The 26,414-nt window shown below is 53.2% G+C and overlaps 2 protein-coding genes and 2 pseudogenes across 2 annotated transcripts; 2 read left to right on the top strand and 2 right to left on the bottom strand.

Moving 5' to 3' along the window:
* Positions 1 to 4,341: 4,341 nt before the first annotated feature.
* On the top strand, positions 4,342 to 5,359 carry LOC138685809 (feather keratin Cos2-3-like; annotated as a pseudogene).
* Positions 5,360 to 8,849: 3,490 nt separating this feature from the next.
* On the bottom strand, positions 8,850 to 9,871 carry LOC138685808 (feather keratin Cos2-3-like; annotated as a pseudogene).
* Positions 9,872 to 14,265: 4,394 nt separating this feature from the next.
* LOC138685807 (feather keratin Cos2-3-like) lies at positions 14,266 to 15,570 on the bottom strand. The gene is made up of 2 exons (XM_069786167.1): positions 15,559 to 15,570; positions 14,266 to 15,169 (listed from the first exon to the last, which is right to left on the bottom strand). The coding sequence occupies exon 2, from the start codon at positions 15,146 to 15,148 to the stop codon at positions 14,840 to 14,842; it is 309 nt and encodes a 102-aa protein (XP_069642268.1). The 5' UTR covers positions 15,149 to 15,169; positions 15,559 to 15,570; the 3' UTR covers positions 14,266 to 14,839.
* Positions 15,571 to 18,582: 3,012 nt separating this feature from the next.
* On the top strand, positions 18,583 to 19,749 carry LOC104312791 (feather keratin Cos2-3). Its single transcript, XM_069786166.1, is given in 3 exon segments — positions 18,583 to 18,618; positions 18,621 to 18,716; positions 18,998 to 19,749. Coding segments are annotated over 3 exon segments (459 nt in total). The 3' UTR covers positions 19,325 to 19,749.
* Positions 19,750 to 26,414: the final 6,665 nt, after the last annotated feature.

Here is a 26,414-nt window from a genome sequence, read left to right as displayed (position 1 = left end):
CCCTTGCTGCATCTCTGCCTAGAAATATTCCCCTTGGCCTCTGAGCATGCCCTACAGGTGGTGATCCCAACTTGTGCTGTCTTCATGGGAGGACCCCAGTGCTGCAGGAGGCCCTGGGAGGTCGGCAGCCCCACAAGCACTCAAGGCAGCTCCTCTTGCTCTGGATGGAGCTCTGCTGGGGGAGAAGGCTCAGACAGAAGGCGGCCGTGAGGATGGAAGGAGGGGACGGCAGGAGAAATCACCTTGGCGAGAGCCCAGAGCCGCCTCCTCCTCACCTTCCCACCCACCTCCAGAAGGAAGGGCCATGGCATGCATCCAAGGGCAAAGACAGCTAGGGCAAGTCGCCTGTTCTTCCGTCACACCCATACAGTGCTCCATGCAGCCCCAGCGGTTCATTACACAGATTTGCAGGGCTGAGGTGTCTTGCAGAGTGCACATCCCCAAATCCCATCCGACGGAGCAGCTCCAGGGCAAAAAGGTTTTTTGCATGGGCCTGCAAGATGGCACAGGTGAGGGACTGACAGTTCCTCCCGTGAAACTCTAGAGAGAGCACAGGTCAGAACAGCCCGCGCTCCCTCTTTGCAGCTCACGGCAAGGGCAATCCCATCCCGGGGTGCAGGGACAGAACAGTTCCATGGCAGAAGCTCTCTCACCACCTTCTCCTTTTCCCTCAGGCCACTAACCCCAGACCCTCACAGAAACAGCATCTTCATTTGCAGATCTCTGGGTGCACAGTGGAAATAGGGGTGCCCAGGGAGAACTGAGGGCCCTACCCACAGAGCCCAGCCTTGCACAGAAGGGCCTCCTGCCTGGGTGCCAAGAGAGGAGAACTGTACTGTGCCCCACGTCCGAGCTTCCTCCTCTCCTGAAGCCTAGAGCTCATGGGGAGCAGCCTTTGGTGCTCGAACCTCAGAAATTTGGGACTACAAAGACAGCTGAGGTCTTCTGCACTGACCTACCTGTGAAAGACTGAGAGTGGATGGGCCGGAAAAGAGAGGCAATGAGGGATGGACGGTTGGGGAAAGAAAAGCTGTAAAGCTGTCCCTAGTTCCCAGGTACACAAGCACAAAGGCCAGCTGACAGCATTGCCCAGCGTCCTCTGAGGGCAACAACAGCGGGAGAAAGAGACTGCTCCTGACGGCACAGATTCAAGCAGAAAAAAAGCATGTGAATGACAAACAGTCATGGCACCTCTAATTGCCATAACTGGTGTGAAACTAAAAAGACCTTGGCTGGCTTCCAGACACCCACCCAGCTGCTTTCTCACTCTCCCTCCTCAACAGGACAGGAGGAGAAAGTAAGGTGAAAAAGCTCACTGGTCGAGATAAAGACAGAGGGATTACTTACCGACCACCATCACAGGCAAAACCAGGCTTGACTGGAGGAAGATTCATTTACCTTATTGCCAATTAAAAGTACAGCAGGATGGTGAGAAACAGCAAAAAAAAACCCTTAAAACGCCTTTATCCCATCCCCACCTCTTTTTCACAGCCTCAACTTCCCTCCTTCATTCACAGCTCTTCTACTTCCTCCACCCTTAAGCACCACAGTGGGATGCAGAATGGGGGACTGTGGTCAGTACACAACTGTTCCTTTCTGCTGCTGTTTCCTCCTCACATGTTCTTCTGCTCCAGCATGAGTCCTTCCCATAGGCTGCAGTATTTCAAGGCTGGCTGCAGCGTGGATTGTGTCTACGGGCTGCTGGCCTTCTGGATAAGACTGCTTCAGCGTGGGTCCTCCAGGGGCCACAGTTCCTGCCCGGGATATCCACCTGGTCTGGCGAGGCATCCTCCATGGGCTGCTGTGTGGGTATCTGCTCCACCATGGTCTTTCCCTTGGGCTGCCTGGGTATCTCTGCACCACTGCCTGGAGCACCTCCTCCTCCTCCCTCCTCTCTGGCCTTGGTGTTTGCAAGGTTGTTTCTCACAATTTCCTTTTCTCCGTTCCTCACTTCCTGTGCAGTGTTTTGCCCTTCCTTAAACATGTTTTCACGGAGGCACCACCAGCGTTGCTACCGGGCTCAGCATTGGGCAGCAGTGAGTCCCTTTTGGAGCCAATTGGATCTGACTCTGTCAGACATGGGTGTAGCTGCTGCACTCTTCCCACAGAGGCCACCCTTGCAACCTTGTCCCCCAGCTGCTGAACCCTTGCCACATAAACCCAATAGATAGAGTGGGTCCAACAGAGAGTGAAGCACAACTAGATGGACAGGAATTTCAACAGAAGAGAACCATTCCAGGCTTCAGTAAGGGACAGAAGTAACTGTGAATAACCTCAAGAAAAACGCTCTTGCTGGTCACGCTTTACAATTTGGAAAGAAATGCTCCAAACCCACAGCCATCTAATGTCCCTGGCAAATCTTTCTGAATGCCTTTATCAAGCGGAGTGGATGGGATCTTCACTGCTGTGTTTCACATGCTCCCTGCACCTCTTTGAAACCCCATGGCACTTTCCCCAAGCATTCTGCCTGGCAGGTCCCTGAGGGGACAGAAACCTGCTCTGACGGCGTGCAGGGTTGCAGTTTTGCCTTCGGTTTTGCACAGCCACTGCACGCTCCAGGCATGAGAGCTATCCCAGCTTTTCTCCAAAGCCCCAATAAGATCATGGGTCTGCAAGTGTGCGCAGACTTTGAGGTTGTCCTGCTCGTGTTCTGGCTCGGGCTCTTGTCTTACATGTGTCTGGGGTCAGGCTGGAAAGGCAAGTCAGTGAGTCAGTGAGTCCAGGTCAGCTTGATAGTCATCAGGGTTCAGCAATGTCCAGCAATCACCAGGTGTGTTCGTAGAGGCAAGGCAGGTCTCAGGTGAAGCTGGGAAGCCACCCGCACGTCAGGGTCCAGACTGAGATCAGTGTGGTCCATGGCCCGATACAGGCACGGATGTGTCACAGCTGGAGCTGGAGCTCGGGTTGGGGCCGAGCACTAGGACTTAAGCTTGAAAGCTGCTCCCACGGGAAGAGGCGGTGGCAGTGGCTGAAGCCTCCCAGCAGCAACATCTGGCAATGATCTCAGCAAGGTCAACGAAGGGGAGCGGGTAGACCTCAGTTACACTGCCTCTAAGCTGGATCGGAGACAAGGCAGACTAAGATGGAGCATGCACGTGTGCTCAGGCATGCCTGCATGGAACCATCAAAAGCCTGTACACTCACATAAAGCACATCATCAGCTAGGGACTCTGCTGAGGAGATGCTCAGGACCACACTGTCAGGACAGGACTCAAGTACGCTGGGGAAGGACCAGGCCCCAGACACCCTCCTGGCATTGCCCCACGACCTGCAGGGTCTGCACAGGGAGGGGATATCCTGGTTTCAGCTGGTATAGAGTTAACTGTCTTCGTAGTAGCTGGTACAGTGCTATGTTTTGAGTTCAGTATGCGAAGAATGTTGATAACACTGATGTTTTCAGGTGTTGCTAAGTAATGTTTAGACTAAAGTCAAGGATTTTTCAGCTTCTCATGCCCAGCCAGTGAGAAAGCTGGAGGGGCACAAGAAGTTGGCACAGGACACAGCCAGGGCAGCCGACCTAAACTGGCCAACAAGGTATTTCATACCATGTGACGTCACATTTAGTACAGGAACTGGGAAGTGGGGGCGGGGAATCGCCGCTCGGGGACTGGCTGGGTGTCGGTCGGCGGGTGGTGAGCAATTGCACTGCGCATCATTTGTACATTCCAATCCTTTTATGACTACTGTTGTCATTTTATTAGTGTTATCATTATCATTACTAGTTTCTTCTTTTCTGTTCTATTAAACTGTTCTTATCTCAACCCACGAGTTTTACTTCTTTTCCCGATTTCATCCCCCATCCCACCGGATGGGGGGAGAGTGAGTGAGCGGCTGCGTGGTGCTTAGTTGCTGGCTGGGGTTAAACCACGACAGGGGATGAGGCAAATGAGCCCAGCAAAATTGTCCTGAGAGCACTGTTACTGTTGCAATGGGGTCAGACACTCCCAGCAGAAGCCCACCTGCGTGCAACAATGAGCGACCACCGGAGAGAGACGGGGGAAGCAAGAGAAAAGGATGTGGCACGTCCATGACAGTCCTTGGGCACGCGGACGAGAAGCACGAGCGTGCTGCCCGTTTCCTGACACCTTTGCCACAAACAAGCCCACAGGAATGACCCAGGTGTACATCACCTGCCTGCACGGGACCCCTCCAGCACTTGAGCTGAGTCTTCTGCCTGTGCTGACGTTTGTCTCTGCCCGGAAATCCTTGGGCCTCTCATCCCAGCACTTACAGAAGCCTTCATATGGGAAAGCACGTGGCATAAGCCAGGAAATGAAAAGGCAGCAGTGCAGGAAACCAGGACACAGCCCATACCATTAGGTGGGATGGTCTGCATTTGACATGAGCTTGTCAGAAAATTATTACTTCCACAAAGGGTGCCTCTGGGCCCGAGGCAGTGCAGGACTGCTATAAAAGGCAGCCCGACTCTCTGCTCTCTCATCCACTTCTCTCGCCTCCTTCTCCTTGGGAATCAGGTGAGTGTGAAGCCTCTTCTCGTCCTCCTTCAAGATCAGGCCTTTCCTCGACGTATGTCGCAGCTGCTATGGGCTGTCGTAGCCCAGGGCTGGGAGCTGCTTCTCATGGCAGAGGGAAGGGGAGAGAAGGTCTTCTGCAGAGAGAGGCTGGGACTTAGTTGAGGTGCCTCCTGGCCTTGGAGCGTATGCTGAGCCAGGAGGTGCCTTGGCTCCACTGTGGATGGGTGCAGTGCTGCTTCTCATGTGTCCCCGTGCTCTGCTTCCCCTCCCCCATCTCCCAGGTGCACCTCTTGCCCAGAGACATGTCCTGCTACGACCAGTGCCAGCCCTGCCGGCCCTGCGGCCCGACCCCGCTGGCCAACAGCTGCAACGAGCCCTGTGTCAGGCAGTGCCAGAACTCCACTGTCGTCATCGAGCCCTCCCCCGTGGTGGTGACCCTGCCCGGCCCCATCCTCAGCTCCTTCCCGCAGAACACCGTTGTGGGCTCCTCCACCTCCGCTGCCGTTGGCAGCATCCTCAGCAGTAACGGAGTGCCCATCAACTCTGGGTGCTGTGACCTCTCCTGCATCACCAACCGCTACTGTGGCAGCAGATGTCAACCCTGCTAAAGCTGCTGGCAACGTCCTCGGGCAAGAACCTCAATAACATGGTGCTGGCCAGAAGATAAGAGCTTCGGGGCATTGTTTCCTTCTTCCACTCTCTTCTCTGTCTCTTTCTTTTGCTGTCGGCGTCTCCCAATGCCAGCCTAGTGGGGCCTGCGTCCCTCTGCAGGGCAGGCAGACGGACACCCTGCAGGAGCTCCACTGCATCTTAGTGGCTGCCCCTGGTGCTCCCTGTGAGCCACCTCCTTTTCTTCTTTGGACTCATTAAAGTTGTGCTGCATCCCAGCCTGGGCCTCCGAGTCCTCCTTTCTTCTGAGGCAACTCTTCCAGTCAGCTCAGGGAAAAAGGTGGAGGAAGGGGAGGGTGGCATCCCCTGCAGTGGATTTTGTCACTTGGCAACATGGTAAATTAATTTCATGGTTTCATGAACGAACTGATTGTAACTGCTTCCAAGGGATGCTCAGCTTAGTGGGTGTCTCACCCTAGCTTGGCTCCTCTGGGCAAAGACATTGCCAGCTCTCGCCAAGTGTTGTCTCCTCTTCCCCATCACACTTGATGAAATCTCTAGCCACCGTCTACATTCCTACTAACAGGCACCTTGGGCATTTGAAGTAGGCAATTAAGAATGAGGCAATCAAGAAACCAATGCACCCAGGAATTACCACACAGACAATGAGTTGCAACGGGAGTCAGCCATTTCATGGCAATGGTCAGTTCCAGCAAACCAGCAATGTCAGTCGGAAGGCTGCCAGGTCCTCCCTGCTCTGGTGTACTACCCGCACCTCAGCCCAGGCATGGTCAGACCTTCATCTGGGGTAAATGGGTTCTGTCAGTCAGCCACAGGGGCTGGTTTTGTCCCTCTGACAGCAACAGAAATCACAGATTTATCCCACCACAGCTTTGTTCCTTCACTCTTGTCTGGGCAGCCGATTCCTTCTGGTCACGTACTGGGCCACGGTAAAGGAGAACAAGACGCTGGTAACTGATCTCATTCCCCTGGGCTTCCCAGACCTCCCACGGTGGGCACATGGCCCCACGTGCCATTATCTTCTCCATGTATCTTCTAACTCTGGTGGAGAATGGCCTCTTCATTGTCACTGCGTGGACCAATCAGCACCTGCAGACCCTGCTGCATTTCTTCTTCCTCATCAGGTTTCCTTTGTGGAGATCTGGTACACCATAACCTTTGTGTCAAAAATGATGAAGACTTTCCTTGTCACCGGGAAAATCGTTTGTGTTGCCTGCTGGCTGGCACAGTCATTTTCCCCCTTCCTCCTGGCTACCACCGAGTTCATGATCCTCTCGGTGATGTCCTTTAATTGTGATGTCACCATATGCAAACTGCTCCAGTATACCACTCATATGAAAAAGATAATCTGCTTCCTGCAAGCCCTGGTAGCATGGACATGGGGTTTGTGGTCATCTTCACCCAGGTGGCTCTCCTGCTGAATGGCCATTCTGCAACAAGAAAGCTACCGCTGGGATCCAAGTCCCCTGTCTCGGCCTCTTCTGATCCAGATCCGGCACCCACCGCCACCCCCTCGTACCTGTTAAAGATGACCGAAGGGCTGGAGAACCCGTCTTATGAGGAAAGACTGAAGGAGTTATGTCTTTTCTCCCTGGGGAACATAAGGCTTGGGGGGAACCTCATCACTGTATTCCAGTGGCTACAAAGAGGACGGAGACTCTCTCATCACAAGGAGTCACAAGGAGAAGACAAGGGCCAACGAGTACAAGTTGCACTGGGAGAGGGTTCATCTTGACATAAGAAATACATTTTTTACAGTAAGAACAATCATTCACTGGAACAACCTCCCCAGGGATGTGGTAGATTTCCCACCCCTGGAAGTTTTCAAGATGCGCTTGGACAGGGTTGTAGATGATCTCATCTAGGCTCCCTTTCCCATGAAACGTTGGACCAGATGATCTGTCAAGGTCCTTTCCAGCCTGGACTATTCTATGATTCTATGATCCTCTCAGTGATGTCTTTCAATCGTGATGTCACTGTATGCAGACGGCTCCACTGCACCACTGTCGAGACAAAGAAAATCCGCACTCCAAAAGAGTTTATTGCAATTGAGACTAACATTTATTTTGCAGAGAAGATGGGATGCTGCATGGCTGATGTCCTCTTCATTTCCTAGGCTTGTTCACCTAGTGAGGCATACACTGCAGGCAGGGAATAGCAAAGAGGGACATGAACATTTGGACTTCTTCTCTAGAAGGCTGTTGTCACGATCCAGAGAAATGAGAACCCCCAAAGAGTGAGTCAGCAGGTCCACATTAGACTTCTGCCTAAGGCAGCAGATACCTATACCCAGAGGAGTGTACTGATTATCTAGGTCTTCTGGGTGACATCTCTGTTGTGTGTTGAAGGGCTCCATCCGGGGGTCCATTGCCTGGGGCCAGGGCAGAGCAGGGCCTTGGACCCACGCTGGGGCTGTGCCTTCCTGGGCTTAGTACTAGTACTCTTCCTCCCCGTGTAACTGCCCAGACTGGTCCTGTTCCCTGCAGAGCCTGGCATGGGGAGAGGTGTCCTACTGTCAGGGCACAGCCCTGCCCTTCGGTGTGTCCAATGTGGTTCCCAGTGGTGTGCAGGGTCTGTTGGAGGACAGATCTCCAACGGCCAGGGACTGCAGGACTAGGAAGACCCTGCCCTGCAAGTGAGGAACAGCGGTGGTGTGAGCAGAGCTCAGGCTGGCCCTGCCTCAGAGCACCTGGGGAGCCAGGGAAGCTGAGTATGGGCAGGGTCATCCCCAGCATTTGTGCTGTGCTTGGGTTGGTGCCTGTCCTGTACCGCTGAAGGTGCCCAGTGCCGAATGAGCTGGACAAAGATGGTGTCTCTGCCCTGAACCGTGGGCAGGAGGAGCATGAGGGGAACCTCACGTGGTCCATGGGCCGCTGTGTGCCTGAGACATTATTTTGAGCCCAGCATTGTCTTTAGGAGCTCCTTTTCTGCACCCAGGAGACCACGGATACCCAAGGGACACCAGGATATAGAGCATTGCCTGGGGCTAAAAGGCCAGGGTCCAAAAAGAAAATTTCAAGTGTAATTGAAAAGCATTCCTAAACTTTGGCATTAATAGCAAAGCCACAAATCCTTTGCACAAACTCAGGGAAGACGGGCACCTGAAACAAGCCATGAGAAGGCAGGGGGTCACTGGACTGCGGAGAGCGCAAGTAGCTGTGGGGCTGCTCTGTGCACTGCTGCCATCTGCCCGGTCACCCGCTGCCTGTAAATGGTGGGGTGGTGGCCAGAAAATGGATCTTTGAGCACTGGGTGCTCTCCTGGAGCCCCAGTGGCCCGTGGGGCTGTTGGGTTCACAGGGAGCGGGGACTCCATTGTGCAGCCTCAGTGCGGCTGATCCCGATCCTAACTTGTGAATTACCTCAGTCCTGCATGTCTGGAGAGCAGCTGGGCCCTGCCAGGTGCTGAAGGACTGTAAGAGGTAGCTGTCTCATCTGCCTGTGCCTATGTGTGCTGGCCATGGACCTAGATCAAGTAATGGAGGGGAGGGGAAGGTGGAGATGAGGCTGTGGGCTACCCCCAGGCATTCTTGTCTCCCCATCCCCACTCCTGCCACCCTTGGGAGGAATCCTCTCTTTGATGGCCACTGGCTGTGGAGTAGCTAGGGATGTCTTTGTCAGCTGCAAGGGAAAGGGCACAAACCAAAATCCACTGCAGGGGATGCCACCCTCCCCTTCCTCCACCTTTTTCCCTGAGCTGACTGGAAGAGTTGCCTCAGAAGAAAGGAGGACTCGGAGGCCCAGGCTGGGATGCAGCACAACTTTAATGAGTCCAAAGAAGAAAAGGAGGTGGCTCACAGGGAGCACCAGGGGCAGCCACTAAGATGCAGTGGAGCTCCTGCAGGGTGTCCGTCTGCCTGCCCTGCAGAGGGACGCAGGCCCCACTAGGCTGGCATTGGGAGACGCCGACAGCAAAAGAAAGAGACAGAGAAGAGAGTGGAAGAAGGAAACAATGCCCCGAAGCTCTTATCTTCTGGCCAGCACCATGTTATTGAGGTTCTTGCCCGAGGACGTTGCCAGCAGCTTTAGCAGGGTTGACATCTGCTGCCACAGTAGCGGTTGGTGATGCAGGAGAGGTCACAGCACCCAGAGTTGATGGGCACTCCGTTACTGCTGAGGATGCTGCCAACGGCAGCGGAGGTGGAGGAGCCCACAACGGTGTTCTGCGGGAAGGAGCTGAGGATGGGGCCGGGCAGGGTCACCACCACGGGGGAGGGCTCGATGACGACAGTGGAGTTCTGGCACTGCCTGACACAGGGCTCGTTGCAGCTGTTGGCCAGCGGGGTCGGGCCGCAGGGCCGGCAGGGCTGGCACTGGTCGTAGCAGGACATGTCTCTGGGCAAGAGGTGCACCTGGGAGATGGGGGAGGGGAAGCAGAGCACGGGGACACATGAGAAGCAGCACTGCACCCATCCACAGTGGAGCCAAGGCACCTCCTGGCTCAGCATACGCTCCAAGGCCAGGAGGCACCTCAACTAAGTCCCAGCCTCTCTCTGCAGAAGACCTTCTCTCCCCTTCCCTCTGCCATGAGAAGCAGCTCCCAGCCCTGGGCTACGACAGCCCATAGCAGCTGCGACATACGTCGAGGAAAGGCCTGATCTTGAAGGAGGACGAGAAGAGGCTTCACACTCACCTGATTCCCAAGGAGAAGGAGGCGAGAGAAGTGGATGAGAGAGCAGAGAGTCGGGCTGCCTTTTATAGCAGTCCTGCACTGCCTCGGGCCCAGAGGCACCCTTTGTGGAAGTAATAATTTTCTGACAAGCTCATGTCAAATGCAGACCATCCCACCTAATGGTATGGGCTGTGTCCTGGTTTCCTGCACTGCTGCCTTTTCATTTCCTGGCTTATGCCACGTGCTTTCCCATATGAAGGCTTCTGTAAGTGCTGGGATGAGAGGCCCAAGGATTTCCGGGCAGAGACAAACGTCAGCACAGGCAGAAGACTCAGCTCAAGTGCTGGAGGGGTCCCGTGCAGGCAGGTGATGTACACCTGGGTCATTCCTGTGGGCTTGTTTGTGGCAAAGGTGTCAGGAAACGGGCAGCACGCTCGTGCTTCTCGTCCGCGTGCCCAAGGACTGTCATGGACGTGCCACATCCTTTTCTCTTGCTTCCCCCGTCTCTCTCTGGTGGTCGCTCATTGTTGCACGCAGGTGGGCTTCTGCTGGGAGTGTCTGACCCCATTGCAACAGTAACAGTGCTCTCAGGACAATTTTGCTGGGCTCATTTGCCTCATCCCCTGTCGTGGTTTAACCCCAGCCAGCAACTAAGCACCACGCAGCCGCTCACTCACTCTCCCCCCATCCGGTGGGATGGGGGATGAAATCGGGAAAAGAAGTAAAACTCGTGGGTTGAGATAAGAACAGTTTAATAGAACAGAAAAGAAGAAACTAGTAATGATAATGATAACACTAATAAAATGACAACAGTAGTCATAAAAGGATTGGAATGTACAAATGATGCGCAGTGCAATTGCTCACCACCCGCCGACCGACACCCAGCCAGTCCCCGAGCGGCGATTCCCTGCCCCCACTTCCCAGTTCCTGTACTAAATGTGACGTCACATGGTATGAAATACCTTGTTGGCCAGTTTAGGTCGGCTGCCCTGGCTGTGTCCTGTGCCAACTTCTTGTGCCCCTCCAGCTTTCTCACTGGCTGGGCATGAGAAGCTGAAAAATCCTTGACTTTAGTCTAAACATTACTTAGCAACACCTGAAAACATCAGTGTTATCAACATTCTTCGCATACTGAACTCAAAACATAGCACTGTACCAGCTACTACGAAGACAGTTAACTCTATACCAGCTGAAACCAGGATATCCCCTCCCTGTGCAGACCCTGCAGGTCGTGGGGCAATGCCAGGAGGGTGTCTGGGGCCTGGTCCTTCCCCAGCGTACTTGAGTCCTGTCCTGACAGTGTGGTCCTGAGCATCTCCTCAGCAGAGTCCCTAGCTGATGATGTGCTTTATGTGAGTGTACAGGCTTTTGATGGTTCCATGCAGGCATGCCTGAGCACACGTGCATGCTCCATCTTAGTCTGCCTTGTCTCCGATCCAGCTTAGAGGCAGTGTAACTGAGGTCTACCCGCTCCCCTTCGTTGACCTTGCTGAGATCATTGCCAGATGTTGCTGCTGGGAGGCTTCAGCCACTGCCACCGCCTCTTCCCGTGGGAGCAGCTTTCAAGCTTAAGTCCTAGTGCTCGGCCCCAACCCGAGCTCCAGCTCCAGCTGTGACACATCCGTGCCTGTATCGGGCCATGGACCACACTGATCTCAGTCTGGACCCTGACGTGCGGGTGGCTTCCCAGCTTCACCTGAGACCTGCCTTGCCTCTACGAACACACCTGGTGATTGCTGGACATTGCTGAACCCTGATGACTATCAAGCTGACCTGGACTCACTGACTCACTGACTTGCCTTTCCAGCCTGACCCCAGACACATGTAAGACAAGAGCCCGAGCCAGAACACGAGCAGGACAACCTCAAAGTCTGCGCACACTTGCAGACCCATGATCTTATTGGGGCTTTGGAGAAAAGCTGGGATAGCTCTCATGCCTGGAGCGTGCAGTGGCTGTGCAAAACCGAAGGCAAAACTGCAACCCTGCACGCCGTCAGAGCAGGTTTCTGTCCCCTCAGGGACCTGCCAGGCAGAATGCTTGGGGAAAGTGCCATGGGGTTTCAAAGAGGTGCAGGGAGCATGTGAAACACAGCAGTGAAGATCCCATCCACTCCGCTTGATAAAGGCATTCAGAAAGATTTGCCAGGGACATTAGATGGCTGTGGGTTTGGAGCATTTCTTTCCAAATTGTAAAGCGTGACCAGCAAGAGCGTTTTTCTTGAGGTTATTCACAGTTACTTCTGTCCCTTACTGAAGCCTGGAATGGTTCTCTTCTGTTGAAATTCCTGTCCATCTAGTTGTGCTTCACTCTCTGTTGGACCCACTCTATCTATTGGGTTTATGTGACAAGGGTTCAGCAGCTGGGGGACAAGGTTGCAAGGGTGGCCTCTGTGGGAAGAGTGCAGCAGCTACACCCATGTCTGACAGAGTCAGATCCAATTGGCTCCAAAAGGGACTCACTGCTGCCCAATGCTGAGCCCGGTAGCAACGCTGGTGGTGCCTCCGTGAAAACATGTTTAAGGAAGGGCAAAACACTGCACAGGAAGTGAGGAACGGAGAAAAGGAAATTGTGAGAAACAACCTTGCAAACACCAAGGCCAGAGAGGAGGGAGGAGGAGGAGGTGCTCCAGGCAATGGTGCAGAGATACCCAGGCAGCCCAAGGGAAAGACCATGGTGGAGCAGATACCCACACAGCAGCCCATGGAGGATGCCTCGCCAGACCAGGTGGATATCCCGGGCAGGAACTGTGGCCCCTGGAGGACCCACGCTGAAGCAGTCCTATCCAGAAGGCCAGCAGCCCGTAGACACAATCCACGCTGCAGCCAGCCTTGAAATACTGCAGCCTATGGGAAGGACTCATGCTGGAGCAGAAGAACATGTGAGGAGGAAACAGCAGCAGAAAGGAACAGTTGTGTACTGACCACAGTCCCCCATTCTGCATCCCACTGTGGTGCTTAAGGGTGGAGGAAGTAGAAGAGCTGTGAATGAAGGAGGGAAGTTGAGGCTGTGAAAAAGAGGTGGGGATGGGATAAAGGCGTTTTAAGGGGGTTTTTTTGCTGTTTCTCACCATCCTGCTGTACTTTTAATTGGCAATAAGGTAAATGAATCTTCCTCCAGTCAAGCCTGGTTTTGCCTGTGATGGTGGTCGGTAAGTAATCCCTCTGTCTTTATCTCGACCAGTGAGCTTTTTCACCTTACTTTCTCCTCCTGTCCTGTTGAGGAGGGAGAGTGAGAAAGCAGCTGGGTGGGTGTCTGGAAGCCAGCCAAGGTCTTTTTAGTTTCACACCAGTTATGGCAATTAGAGGTGCCATGACTGTTTGTCATTCACATGCTTTTTTTCTGCTTGAATCTGTGCCGTCAGGAGCAGTCTCTTTCTCCCGCTGTTGTTGCCCTCAGAGGACGCTGGGCAATGCTGTCAGCTGGCCTTTGTGCTTGTGTACCTGGGAACTAGGGACAGCTTTACAGCTTTTCTTTCCCCAACCGTCCATCCCTCATTGCCTCTCTTTTCCGGCCCATCCACTCTCAGTCTTTCACAGGTAGGTCAGTGCAGAAGACCTCAGCTGTCTTTGTAGTCCCAAATTTCTGAGGTTCGAGCACCAAAGGCTGCTCCCCATGAGCTCTAGGCTTCAGGAGAGGAGGAAGCTCGGACGTGGGGCACAGTACAGTTCTCCTCTCTTGGCACCCAGGCAGGAGGCCCTTCTGTGCAAGGCTGGGCTCTGTGGGTAGGGCCCTCAGTTCTCCCTGGGCACCCCTATTTCCACTATGCACCCAGAGATCTGCAAATGAAGATGCTGTTTCTGTGAGGGTCTGGGGTTAGTGGCCTGAGGGAAAAGGAGAAGGTGGTGAGAGAGCTTCTGCCATGGAACTGTTCTGTCCCTGCACCCCGGGATGGGATTGCCCTTGCCGTGAGCTGCAAAGAGGGAGCGCGGGCTGTTCTGACCTGTGCTCTCTCTAGAGTTTCACGGGAGGAACTGTCAGTCCCTCACCTGTGCCATCTTGCAGGCCCATGCAAAAAACCTTTTTGCCCTGGAGCTGCTCCGTCGGATGGGATTTGGGGATGTGCACTCTGCAAGACACCTCAGCCCTGCAAATCTGTGTAATGAACCGCTGGGGCTGCATGGAGCACTGTATGGGTGTGACGGAAGAACAGGCGACTTGCCCTAGCTGTCTTTGCCCTTGGATGCATGCCATGGCCCTTCCTTCTGGAGGTGGGTGGGAAGGTGAGGAGGAGGCGGCTCTGGGCTCTCGCCAAGGTGATTTCTCCTGCCGTCCCCTCCTTCCATCCTCACGGCCGCCTTCTGTCTGAGCCTTCTCCCCCAGCAGAGCTCCATCCAGAGCAAGAGGAGCTGCCTTGAGTGCTTGTGGGGCTGCCGACCTCCCAGGGCCTCCTGCAGCACTGGGGTCCTCCCATGAAGACAGCACAAGTTGGGATCACCACCTGTAGGGCATGCTCAGAGGCCAAGGGGAATATTTCTAGGCAGAGATGCAGCAAGGGAAGGGCTGGTGGTCACTGCCTGTGGAGTAGCCAGAGATGTTGTCCTCAGCGCCAAGGGACAGGGACTGAAGGAGGCCAACAGACAGTGTGTCCTGCCCTCCCAGTCCTCTAGGAATGAGAAAGGGTCCAGCTGCTCACCCATTTGTTCCCTCCCAGCATAGCTCCTTTCTCCCTGGACAGCTTTGGAGAGCACTCAGGGAGGAAAGGACCACACAGAGCCAGAGCCTGGGATGCAGCAGAGTTTAATGAGTCTAAAGAGGGAAACAAGATGTCTCTGAGAGGAGGCCACAGTGAAAGGATCGCCACAGGTGGCCAAGTGTCAACACCCCACAGAGGGAAAGGGGCAGGCAGGTCCCCCCAAGCTGCCTTTGGTGGGCCTCAAGGCTGAGGGAAGCAGAAAACAAGAAAGGAAAAGGAGGGAAAGGAGAGAGTGGAGGAAGGGAAGGAGAGGCATTGGCCATGTTTTCGGAGAGCCCAGGCTGGCCTTTTCCAAAGGGCTGACACCCTTTGCAAGAGGAGTGGGGCATGCTAAGGCCCTCTCCAAGCAATGGTCACGATCTCCGTTGTTTGGTCTGGCAACATCTTCTGGGTTCCCGGGGCTCTTTGTCTGGGCTGTCACCAGTGGCTTTAGCAGGGGGAGCACCTTCTGCTGCCACAGTAGCGGCTGGTGATGCAGGAGAGGTCACAGCACCCAGAGTTGATGGGCACTCCGTTACTGCTGAGGATGCTGCCAACGGCAGCGGAGGTGGAGGAGCCCACAACGGTGTTCTGCGGGAAGGAGCTGAGGATGGGGCCAGGAAGAATCACCACCACGGGAGAGGGCTCGATGACAACGGTGGAAGGCTGGCACTGCCTGACACAGGGCTCGTTGCAGCTGTTGGCCAGCGGGGTTGGGCCGCAGGGCTGGCAGGGCTGGCACTTGTCGGAGCAGGACATGTCTCGGGGCTGGTGGTTCACCTGGGAGAGAGGCCAGGGAGGAAGCAGAGCACAGGGACACCTGAGGAACAGCCTGCAACCCCACCAAAAGGAAGCCAAGGCACCCGCTGGGTGGGGAGGTAGAGGCTGTGCAGGGGGGAACAAGGGCTTCTTTGCCTGAGCTCAGCCGAGTCCTTCGCAGAGCAGGAAGGCCCAGCAATGCTCCTGCCTAGCCTGTAGTCAAAAAGATACCTCAGCCCAGCCTCAGACTCTCTCCGTGACAGACCATCTCTCCTTTGCCCTCTCCACCGACCACGATCTCAGAGCCATGACATAAGACCAAGGAGCCGGTAGCAGCTGAGTTGTTCTTGAAGGCTCGACCTTTTTCTAGAGGAGGAGGAGGAGGAGGGGAAAAGGGGGTTCCAACTCACCTGGTTCCTAAGGAGAAGGAGGTGACAGAAGTGGTTGAGAGAGCGACCAGTTGGGCTGGCTTTTATACTGGCCTCACGCTGCCTCAGGGCCCAAAGGCAGTTCTGCATAAGCAACAATTTTCCTGCATGCTCCTAATGAACGGAAATATCCCAGGTAATGACATGGGATGTGCTGCTGTTTGCCTCTACGCTGCCTTTGTATTTCCCGGTTTATGTCATGCCCATTCCATCACAGAAGCTTCTTTTGAGTGCTGGGATGAGAAGTCCCAGGATTTCCAGGTCAAGGATGCATCACAGTGGGCAGGAGACAGGGACTAAGTGCCAGAAGAGCCCAGTGGAGGCAGGTGATGTCACTCTGGGGCACTCTGGTGGGTTTTTTATGGTCCTGCTGACAGGGAGGGCCCTGGCTGCTCCCAGCCCTCCAATCCTTGGCTCGTCACCCAAGGGCTCCTGTCAGTACGTGCCCTGTGCTCTTTCCTTCCCACCCAGCTCAGTCCAACAGTCAGCGGCTGTTGTCTTCCCAGGCAGGCGTGCTGCACTTCAGGTTTTCAACTCTCTTTCACCTTAAGCTGCCCTCAGGAGGAAGTTGCCAACCTCTTTGGCCTCCTCCTCTCTCTGGACAGTCCCTGAGACTCCTCTAGCTATGCTGCTTGCGCATCTGTCCTGTTCGGAGTGCCCTGTCCCTGCTCTGGCAGGGAGGTCCCCAGCAGCGCCTCAGTCACATCCCTTCCTATTGCCTCTGCCCCCATGTGCTTATCAGCAGCAACGTGCGTGGGAGTGTGATTGTGTAGCAGTCTGTGGGATTACCTGCATGCACATCTATGCTTGTGCGTACACCCAGCCGTATGCCTCTGGCGAGATCGTGTTTCTGCGTACACGTGTATCTTTTTGCACAGGTGTGAGTAATTGCATGCAACTACACGTCTCTGTGTCCTTATGCACGTATGCCTGACTCTGTGCATCTGTGTATATCGTTGTGCACGCTTGTTGGCTATGCGTGAATGCATGCGTGTGTGTACATAGTTGTGCCTGACCTCACGCCCAGGCCTAACCATTCCAAGGCCTGTAGTGACATCCCTCCACGACAGTGCCAGGCACTGACACAGTCTCAGCCCCTCATTGTCTGAGGGGTCACAGACAGGGTCACAGCACTCCGGTCTCACTGAGGAGAACCCTGGCCAACTCTGTCCATAAGGCCTCCAGGCAGCCTCGGGGGGCTGTGCTGCTTCCCAGCGTCCTCACTCCTGACTCATGTAAAAGCTTTGAGGTTACAGGATTCTGTTGGTCTGTAGCGATGGGGGAGCCCTCTGCCCCAAATGGCCCTTGTCCAGAGACAGGAGCTATGGGAAAAGGAATGAGAGCCTGCAGAGCCTGGGAGGGGGAAGTTAGTAAACATCAGGCCTTGGGCCAAGGGCTCCAGAAAACAGCACCAACACTGGAAAGGGCCGAGGATCCACACCACCAGCAGCCCTAGAGGAATGCAGCAGTGGTATAAGCTCCCTCTTCAAGCCTCAAATGTGACACTGTCTGGACACAGTGGTTCCCAACCATTTGACCTTAGCTGAGATGCAGGAGACCTAGCTTGAGGGCCCCACGGCCAGGGGAAGGAGAAAGGAAATCCAGCATCACCTAGGATGTTTCCATACATGAGGAGCATGTAGGAAAATTGTTGCTTGTGCAACAAATGGGTGAGCAGGTCAGAACAGCCCGTGCTGCACAATGGGATGCAGAATGGGGGACCGTGGTCAGTACACAACTGTTCCTTTCTGCTGCTGTTTCCTCCTCACATGTTCTTCTGCTCCAGCATGAGTCCTTCCCATAGGCTGCAGTATTTCAAGGCTGGCTGCAGCATGGATTGTGTCTACGGGCTGCTGGCCTTCTGGATAAGACTGCTTCAGCGTGGGTCCTCCAGGGGCCACAGTTCCTGCCAGGAGCCTGCTTCAGCATGGGCTCTGCATGGACCACAGTTCCTGCCTGGGATATCCTCCAGGTCAGCTTGATAGTCATCAGGGTTCAGCAATGTCCAGCAATCACCAGGTGTGTTCGTAGAGGCAAGGCAGGTCTCAGGTGAAGCTGGGAAGCCACCCGCACGTCAGGGTCCAGACTGAGATCAGTGTGGTCCATGGCCCGATACAGGCACGGATGTGTCACAGCTGGAGCTGGAGCTCGGGTTGGGGCCGAGCACTAGGACTTAAGCTTGAAAGCTGCTCCCACGGGAAGAGGCGGTGGCAGTGGCTGAAGCCTCCCAGCAGCAACATCTGGCAATGATCTCAGCAAGGTCAACGAAGGGGAGCGGGTAGACCTCAGTTACACTGCCTCTAAGCTGGATCGGAGACAAGGCAGACTAAGATGGAGCATGCACGTGTGCTCAGGCATGCCTGCATGGAACCATCAAAAGCCTGTACACTCACATAAAGCACATCATCAGCTAGGGACTCTGCTGAGGAGATGCTCAGGACCACACTGTCAGGACAGGACTCAAGTACGCTGGGGAAGGACCAGGCCCCAGACACCCTCCTGGCATTGCCCCACGACCTGCAGGGTCTGCACAGGGAGGGGATGAGGCAAATGAGCCCAGCAAAATTGTCCTGAGAGCACTGTTACTGTTGCAATGGGGTCAGACACTCCCAGCAGAAGCCCACCTGCGTGCAACAATGAGCGACCACCAGAGAGAGACGGGGGAAGCAAGAGAAAAGGATGTGGCACGTCCATGACAGTCCTTGGGCACGCGGACGAGAAGCACGAGCGTGCTGCCCGTTTCCTGACACCTTTGCCACAAACAAGCCCACAGGAATGACCCAGGTGTACATCACCTGCCTGCACGGGACCCCTCCAGCACTTGAGCTGAGTCTTCTGCCTGTGCTGACGTTTGTCTCTGCCCGGAAATCCTTGGGCCTCTCATCCCAGCACTTACAGAAGCCTTCATATGGGAAAGCACGTGGCATAAGCCAGGAAATGAAAAGGCAGCAGTGCAGGAAACCAGGACACAGCCCATACCATTAGGTGGGATGGTCTGCATTTGACATGAGCTTGTCAGAAAATTATTACTTCCACAAAGGGTGCCTCTGGGCCCGAGGCAGTGCAGGACTGCTATAAAAGGCAGCCCGACTCTCTGCTCTCTCATCCACTTCTCTCGCCTCCTTCTCCTTGGGAATCAGGTGAGTGTGAAGCCTCTTCTCGTCCTCCTTCAAGATCAGGCCTTTCCTCGACGTATGTCGCAGCTGCTATGGGCTGTCGTAGCCCAGGGCTGGGAGCTGCTTCTCATGGCAGAGGGAAGGGGAGAGAAGGTCTTCTGCAGAGAGAGGCTGGGACTTAGTTGAGGTGCCTCCTGGCCTTGGAGCGTATGCTGAGCCAGGAGGTGCCTTGGCTCCACTGTGGATGGGTGCAGTGCTGCTTCTCATGTGTCCCCGTGCTCTGCTTCCCCTCCCCCATCTCCCAGGTACACCTCCGGACCCACGACATGTCCTGCTACAACCAGTGCCTGCCCTGCCAGCCCTGTGGCCCAATTCCACTGGCCAACAGCTGCAACGAGCCCTGCGTCAGGCAGTGCCAGAACTCCACTGTCATCATCGAGCCCCCTGCTGTGGTGGTGACCCTGCCTGGCCCCATCCTCAGCTCCTTCCCGCAGAACACCGTTGTGGGCTCCTCCACCTCCGCTGCCGTTGGCAGCATCCTCAGCAGTAACGGAGTGCCCATCAACTCTGGGTGCTGTGACCTCTCCTGCATCACCAGCCGCTACTGCAGCAGGAGGTGCCCCCCATGCTAAAGCCACTGGTGACTTCCCACAGAAGGACCCCCAGGAAGCTAGAAGATTTTGCTGGTCTGACAGAGCCTTAAGTCATCACTCTCAGAGATGCTGAGCATCCATGGCTCTACCTGCAAAGGAAGGCAGGAAGTGGCATGCCTGGGCTTTCTGAAAACATGGCCCATGTATAACTTGCTTGCTTCTCACTCTTTTGTCTCTCTCTTTTCTCTGTTGTCTTCTGCTCCCCAGGGTCATGGGTTTTTCCAAAGCCAGCCCTGAAGGGATCTGCTGCCCCCGCCCCTTTGTGGTGTAGGCAGTTGAACACCTTTTAGTAACTCCACCTTGGCCTCAGGGCACAGGCTCTTGGATGATCTGGTGCTCCCTGCATCAGAACCTCCACTTGTTTACCTCATTTCCCTCTTTTAAATCATTAAAATTCTGCTGCAACCCAACCTGAGCTTCTGTGTTCTTTCCTTCTCAATGTTCTCACAAGCTACCCAGGGACAAAAGCCTTGTTCTAGTCAATTCAACATGATGCAAGGGCATGTGGGCACCCTCCACTACTGTGAGATGAAGGAGGGGTTGGGGCACACTGCACTGCGAAGCTTTGTGCAGTGTCCCTTGGACCTGAGAAAGGTGTTGCCAGCTGCCCAAATAACAGTGGCCACCAGGGACTGCCTCGATGGATCTCTGCCTCCTCAGGCTTGGAGTACGTCCTGCAGATCAGAAGCCTGTCTTCTGCTGACCTCTAGTGGGGAACTGGGGGCCTGCAGGAGGTCATGGAGTAGGTCATCAGCTACACAAGCTGTTGAGGAAGACCATTCCTCCTGCTCTGAGTGGAGCTGTGTTAGAGGAGTAGGTTAAGACAGAAGATTTCCCTGAAGGACAGCAGGAACGGGGTTGGGTGAATTGCCTCAGGAATAGGCCCCAAGTAGCAGCATGGCTAGCTTGCACAGCCCCAGATAGTAGGGTTAAGGCTCCCATGCAGCACCATGATCACCTGGAGTAGCGCCTGATTTCACCCAGCTGTTGCACAGACAGGCAGGGCTGAGGTGATTCACAAGTTAGTTTTGGCCAGGCCACAGTAAACCAGACACTCAAGCCCCAGTTCCATGAGAACCCAACACTCCCATGGGTCAGAGCAGATCCAGGACCACAACCAGCTCCCAAACTCCCACAGCTGCTCTGTGGTACGTGATGTTCCCCAGCTATACAGTAGCTTTCCTTGGGAACTGGCCCTCTAAGGTCTCTTCAGTGCCAGGACTCAGTTCTGATCCTGAAAGGCTCTATGTGAGGGTAGATCCTCCTGCCTCGCCTTGGGACATGGTGGTTACAATGGGATGTGCTTCTGCACTCAGCAGCATCTGTGAGCTGTCTTTTTTGGGCAGCTCTAGGTTCAAAAGTGGTCTCACTAGCTTTGACTGATATTCTTGGGCACTAGTTGGAACAACAACCCCAGCACATCAGAGTAATTTTGCTGGAGGCATCTCAGAGAGAAGTCTGTAGCTATCCAGGTCTGGGGCTGTGAAAATCAACTTACCCCACGCAGGAAGTTGAAACCAAGACAGAAGGTCTTTTCCTCTGCGTGGAGGTCCCTCGTCTACATCCTGGCCTATCCTGTGGACAGCAAATAGTCTCTCTACTGCCCAAGGGCAAAGAGGTAATGACCCTTTCTGGGGCACCAGATTGCCAGCGGTTCCCATTCTGCTGTGTTCTTCTTATCTACCCTTTTTCAAAACTGTGCCTTTCCTTGGCAGGTCTGTGCCTCACTCCACAACACATTAAAGGCCAAGGGCAGGAGTGGTTCCTAGAGGTGAGCCTGGAGATGTGCACATCCAAAGTCTCCTGTCTGTCCATACCATCAGGGAATCAATATGTGGTCAGGTGCTGCAGGCTGAGTTCAAACATTACTCAAAAATGTTCCATTCATTTAATTCAGAAGAGGTAACATGGCCAGCATTAGATGTTTTTCCTCTGAATTTGAATTTGATAGATTGGGATTAGCTCAACTATTACATTAGTGATTCAATACCCCAAAATCAAACCCACAGTTCCCCAGGTCCTAAGGTACTACGCAGCCACTCAGTAACCATTGTGAGCTGTAGTCTACAGTCTTTGGAAACTCAAAATATATGCTCACAAACCCATGCACGAGTTCCCAATTTTGCAACATCACTCCACAGTTTATTGTTAGTGCTGAGCTGATGGCAACAGAGTGTGGTGTTGTGGGGGCTTCACAGGAAGTTGAGCTTTCCAGGGTCCCATGACTCTGTCTCCACACAGATTACACAACAGATTCAAGTCATTGGCTCACTTCTGTTGTTCATGTCCACTGAGTTTGTGGTAAGGTCATACGGCTTCACTATTAATGCCCACATCTAGGTATTCTTTCCTATGATACTTGAAAATTTCTTTCTAGACCTCCCTTCTCATTTCAAGGTGATGATAAAAATGCTGGCACCCACAGTCCTGTGGGTGCAGACAAGGAACTCCTGAAGACAGTGTTGTGTTTGAAATACGGGCTCAGGCACACCAGGGCCCATCGGATCAGGTGATATTCCCCTCACACCAATGCTATTGTTCTGCTACTGGGTCCCCTCTTGCCCTTGAATTGAAGGGACTGTGACCTGTGGATGAGTCCATATGAGAGCAGGACACTTCAAAGCATCTATGGCTGCGGTTATGTCAGTGCTGCCACAGGTATACCTCTGAAGGGACTGCGGCCCAAGGATAAGTCTATGCTGGAGAAGGTACTCCTTGAAGCATCTCTGGCTGTGGATAAATCTATGCCGCAGCAGGTACACCCTGAAGCATAAGTGGCTGAACATGAGGCCATGCTGGAACACCTCAAAGCATCTGTGGCCGTGGATAAGACTATGCTGCAGCAAGTATACCCCTGAAGAGACTCTGGCTCATAGATAAGGCCACACTGCAGCAGGTACACCCCTATGGGACTCTATGTTAAACTCTATCATCTGGTCTGAAGGGACCAGGGGTGGACATTGTAACAGATATACCTTTAAATGGTTGTAACCCATGATTTGAGTTATGGGAATGTTATAGGAAGTACTATAGCAGGAATCACTTGAACCAATGAAGGACAAGCCTTACAAGAATCAATGCAAGTACAGCCATGACCCAACTTAAGCTGGCTTTAGTGCCCAGTAACTCCACGCAACACACCACCTCTCCTGTCCTGAGTGACTACTGTAACTGATGGAGTCCAAAGTCATAGACTAAATGAACTCAATAGACATTTATGGACATTTTACGAACATTTTACAGGGGTGGTCCATGGACTAAGGTAATGATATCTGTGTATATAGCAAAGGATTGGAAGGGGGGGTTAATGAGGATGTACTGGATAGTGTGGGAGCTGACTATGACATAAATGGTAAGGAATAGAGGTGGAGAATGTACTGGTTTTGGCTGGGATAGAGTAAATTTCTTCATAGTAGCTGGTATGGGTCTATGTTTTGGATTTGTGCTGAGAACAGTGTTGATAACACACTGCTGTTTTAGTTGTTGCTGAGCAGTGCTTACATAGCATCGAGGCTTTTTGTGCTTCTCAGACTGCTCCACCAGCAAGTAGGCTGCACAAGAAGTTGGGAGGGTATACAGCTGGGACATATGATGTCACACTCAGCAATAAAAGCTGGGGGAAGAAGGAGTAAGGGGGGGGGGATGTTTGGAGTATTGGCATTTGTCTTCCCATGTCACCATGTCATGTGATGAAGCTCTGCTTTCCTGGAAATGGCTAAACACCTACCTGCTGATGGGAAGTAGTGGATGAATTCCTTGTTTTGCCTTGCCTGTGCATGCAGCTTTTGCTTTACCTGTTAAACTGTCTTTATCTCAACCCATCAGTTTTCTCACTCTTAGCCTTCTGATTCTCTCCTGCATCCCACCGGGGAGGGGGGGAGTAAGCAAGCTGCTTTGTGGTTAAGCCACAACAGACTGCCAAAAGAAGGCTTCATTCCAGCCTCAGCCAGAGTCACTTACAGCAAGATCTCCTGTTGAGTGAGAGTCTGGATCATGCCTGTCCTGGTTTCAGCTGGGATGTAGTTAACTGTCTTCCTAGTAGCTGGTACAGTGCTATGTTTTGAGTTCAGTATGTGAAGAATGTTGATAACACTGATGTTTTCAGTTGTTGCTCAGTAGTGTTTAGACTATAGTCAAGGATTTTTCAGCTTCTCATGCCCAGCCAGGGCACCTGACCCAAACTGGCCAACAGTGTATTCCATACCATGTGACGTCCCATCTAGTTTAGGAACTGGGAAGTGGGGGGGCAGAGATTCGCCGCTCGGGGACTGGCTGGGTGTCGGTCGGCGGGTGGTGAGCAATTGCCCTGCGCATCATTTGTACATTCCAATCCTTTTATTACTACTGTTGTCATTTTATTAGTGTTATCATTATCATTATTAGTTTCTTCTTTTCTGTTCTATTAAATCGTTCTTATCTCAACCCAGGAGTTTTACTTCTTTTCCTGATTTTCTCCCCCATCCCACTGGATGGGGGGAGAGTGAGTGAGCGGCTGCGTAGTGCTTAGTTGCTGGCTGGGGTTAAACCACGACAATGCCTCACTCCCGGTCCTGTCCGACAAAACTACCAGGAAGAAAAACTGCTGCACTTTTCAGCTAAATGCCCTCCTGTGATCAGCTCCCACAGAGTGGGGAAAAATTTATGCAAGTGGTCACAGGGGTGAGCAAACACACAGAAAATCTCCTTCCCACCCCAGGTGATTTCCCCTTCTTGGTTTCAGGGGTCCAGTTTCCACTGAAGCAGCATGCCTTAGATTCTTCAGAAATGCCCCATCTGGGCAGATTCTTTGATATGTTCACAAAGACTCATCAAGTTCTTTTCTGCATGGGAAAAGGGATCTCTAACTGGAGATCCCTGACTGAATAGGGGAAATAACACTGCCAGGGGAGAGCTGAGGACCACCTCCCTAGAGCTCAGCCTTGCACAGAGACACTTGCTCCCTCAGATAGGTTTTTGCACAGCCAAGAAAGCTCCCAGCAGCAGGATATCATGCATAGCACAGAGGTAGGAGGACATCTTGACTTGCTCTAGTGCAGGACATTGAATTTCACTGTGGTGTTTGGCAATGTGGTGAATGGGCTGCTCTCCTTGGAGCCAGTTGCTGCCTGAGATGACAACAACTGGGGGGAACTTGTCCTCTCCTCTGCTGGTACCAGACCATAGTGTGAAAGTTAGAGCTCTGGTAGGTGCGGGTGGATCTGAAAGGTGTCTCTCTCCCACCATGACTAGGCCCTTTTTCTGGTTGACAGTGGTCTGGCCCATGGTGTCTCTAAGAAAGTGAGAGACAGCAACAGAGCAAGGAAAGACTCCAGGAAGCAAACCTAGAGATGTGATGCAAGTTCTTGTGGAAGAAGGCTTCCTGTTCCTTGCTCTTCAGCAAGAACACAAGGGCTGGGGACAGCAAGGTGGTGAGGGCAAGAGCTCTCAGTTCTCAGCTCAGTGTGGTCCCATTGTGCAATAATGACCATCACCTCATGCTAAGATGCCACTAGAGGACAACTGTATTGTGCCCCACTCCCAGATTCCTGCTGACCTGTTGCTCAAAGATTCCAGAAACAGCCTGTTGTGTCTGGCCTTCATGCTGGGACCCACAGAACAGCTGAGAAAGTTGCATCCTGCTTCCAATTTCCTGTCAGCCAGGATGGCTCCCAGGTCCCAGTATCCACGAATCAAAGCCAGAATGGAGGAAGGAGGGGTCTTTGGCAGTTGTGACATACAAGAAGAAATCAGTGGCCACAGCATGCTTCATTGTATGTGCCAGCCAGAAGAGAAAGTGGCACTGCCTATTAATGTTAATAAGATAAGAGTGGCCACAGCTTCAAAATATTCACTGAATTTGTGTTGCCAGGGCAGAAATTTCAAACTGCAGTAGAGGAGAGTACTCCTCAAGGACACAGCTGTGAAACATCGGCCCAAGTGGATCAGAAGAGAGAGGCAGAGAATAACGAATGGAGGGACAGAAGGAGCAAGGAAAGGAAGGATGAAGAAAGAAAAGCAGAAGTTAGTCTGCAATGATCTGTGGCCTATGGCCATGTCCCAGGCAGTGCTTGCTGCTCTTCTTATGGCTCTGTCAGAAAGGCCCAGATACAACTAGGCTGAGTCAGGCCACAGGGGTATTGACAGAAACCAGGGTGCCAGTCCGATGCAACAGAGCAACAGTGACAGGTCGGGACTTCTCATGAATTGACAACCCCATGCCCCAGTAGAGAAGCCCTGCATCCCTTGGGCCTCAGGGACAGTCTCTGATCAATTCCCTGACGTGTCTTTGTCTTCAACAGTGCCAAGGTGAGACAACCTCTTCTGAAGGAGCAGTTCTGCAGGTAGAGCAGCAGCTGTCCTCACACATGGGAGTCCTTGGACATCTGGTCAAGGATTGCAGGGCTGGAAGGATCTTGGCCTTCCCAGCCAATTGGGCTGAAAACAACCCCATAGGAGTGCCCCAGGCCAATGTCTCCAGCCTGTAAGGGAACTGTCCTGGTTTCAGCTGGGATAGAGTTAATTGTCTTCCTGGCAGCTGGTACAGAGCTATGTTTTTGAGTTAGGTATGAGAAGAATGTTGATAACACACTGATGTTTTCAGTTGTTGCTAAGTAATGTTTAGACTAAAGTCAAGTATTTTTCAGCTTCTGACACCCAGCCAGCGAGAAAGCTGGAGGGACACAAGAAGTTGGCACAGGACACAGCCAGGGCAGCCGACCTAAACTGGCCAACAAGGTATTCCATACCATGTGACGTCACATTTAGTATAGGAACTGGGGGGAGTGGGGGCGGGGGGATCGCTGCTCAGGGACGAACTGGGTGTTGATTGGCAGGTGGTGAGCAATTGCACTGTGCACCATTTGTATATTCCAATCCTTTTATTATTACTGCTGTCATTTTAGTAGTGTTATCATTATCATTATCAGTTTCTTCTTTTCTGTTCTATTAAACTGTTCCTATCTCAACCCATGAGTTTTACTTTTTTTCCCGATTTTCTCCCCCATCACACTGCAGGGGCGGGGGGGTGAGTGAGCAGCTGCATGGTGCTTAGCTGCTGGCTGGGGTTAAACCACAACAGGAACCCTCCAAT

Source organism: Haliaeetus albicilla, chromosome 7, assembly GCF_947461875.1.
Source record: "Haliaeetus albicilla chromosome 7, bHalAlb1.1, whole genome shotgun sequence".
NCBI classification, from domain to species: domain Eukaryota; kingdom Metazoa; phylum Chordata; class Aves; order Accipitriformes; family Accipitridae; genus Haliaeetus; species Haliaeetus albicilla.
Note: the sequence above shows the minus strand (reverse complement) of the source record. Positions and strands in the feature narration are given on the sequence as shown.

Excerpts from the sequence above, each read along its gene's own strand:
- LOC138685807 (XM_069786167.1), bottom strand. The coding sequence starts at position 15,148 with ATGTCCTGCTCCGACAAGTGCCAGCCCTGCCAGCCCTGCGGCCCAACC.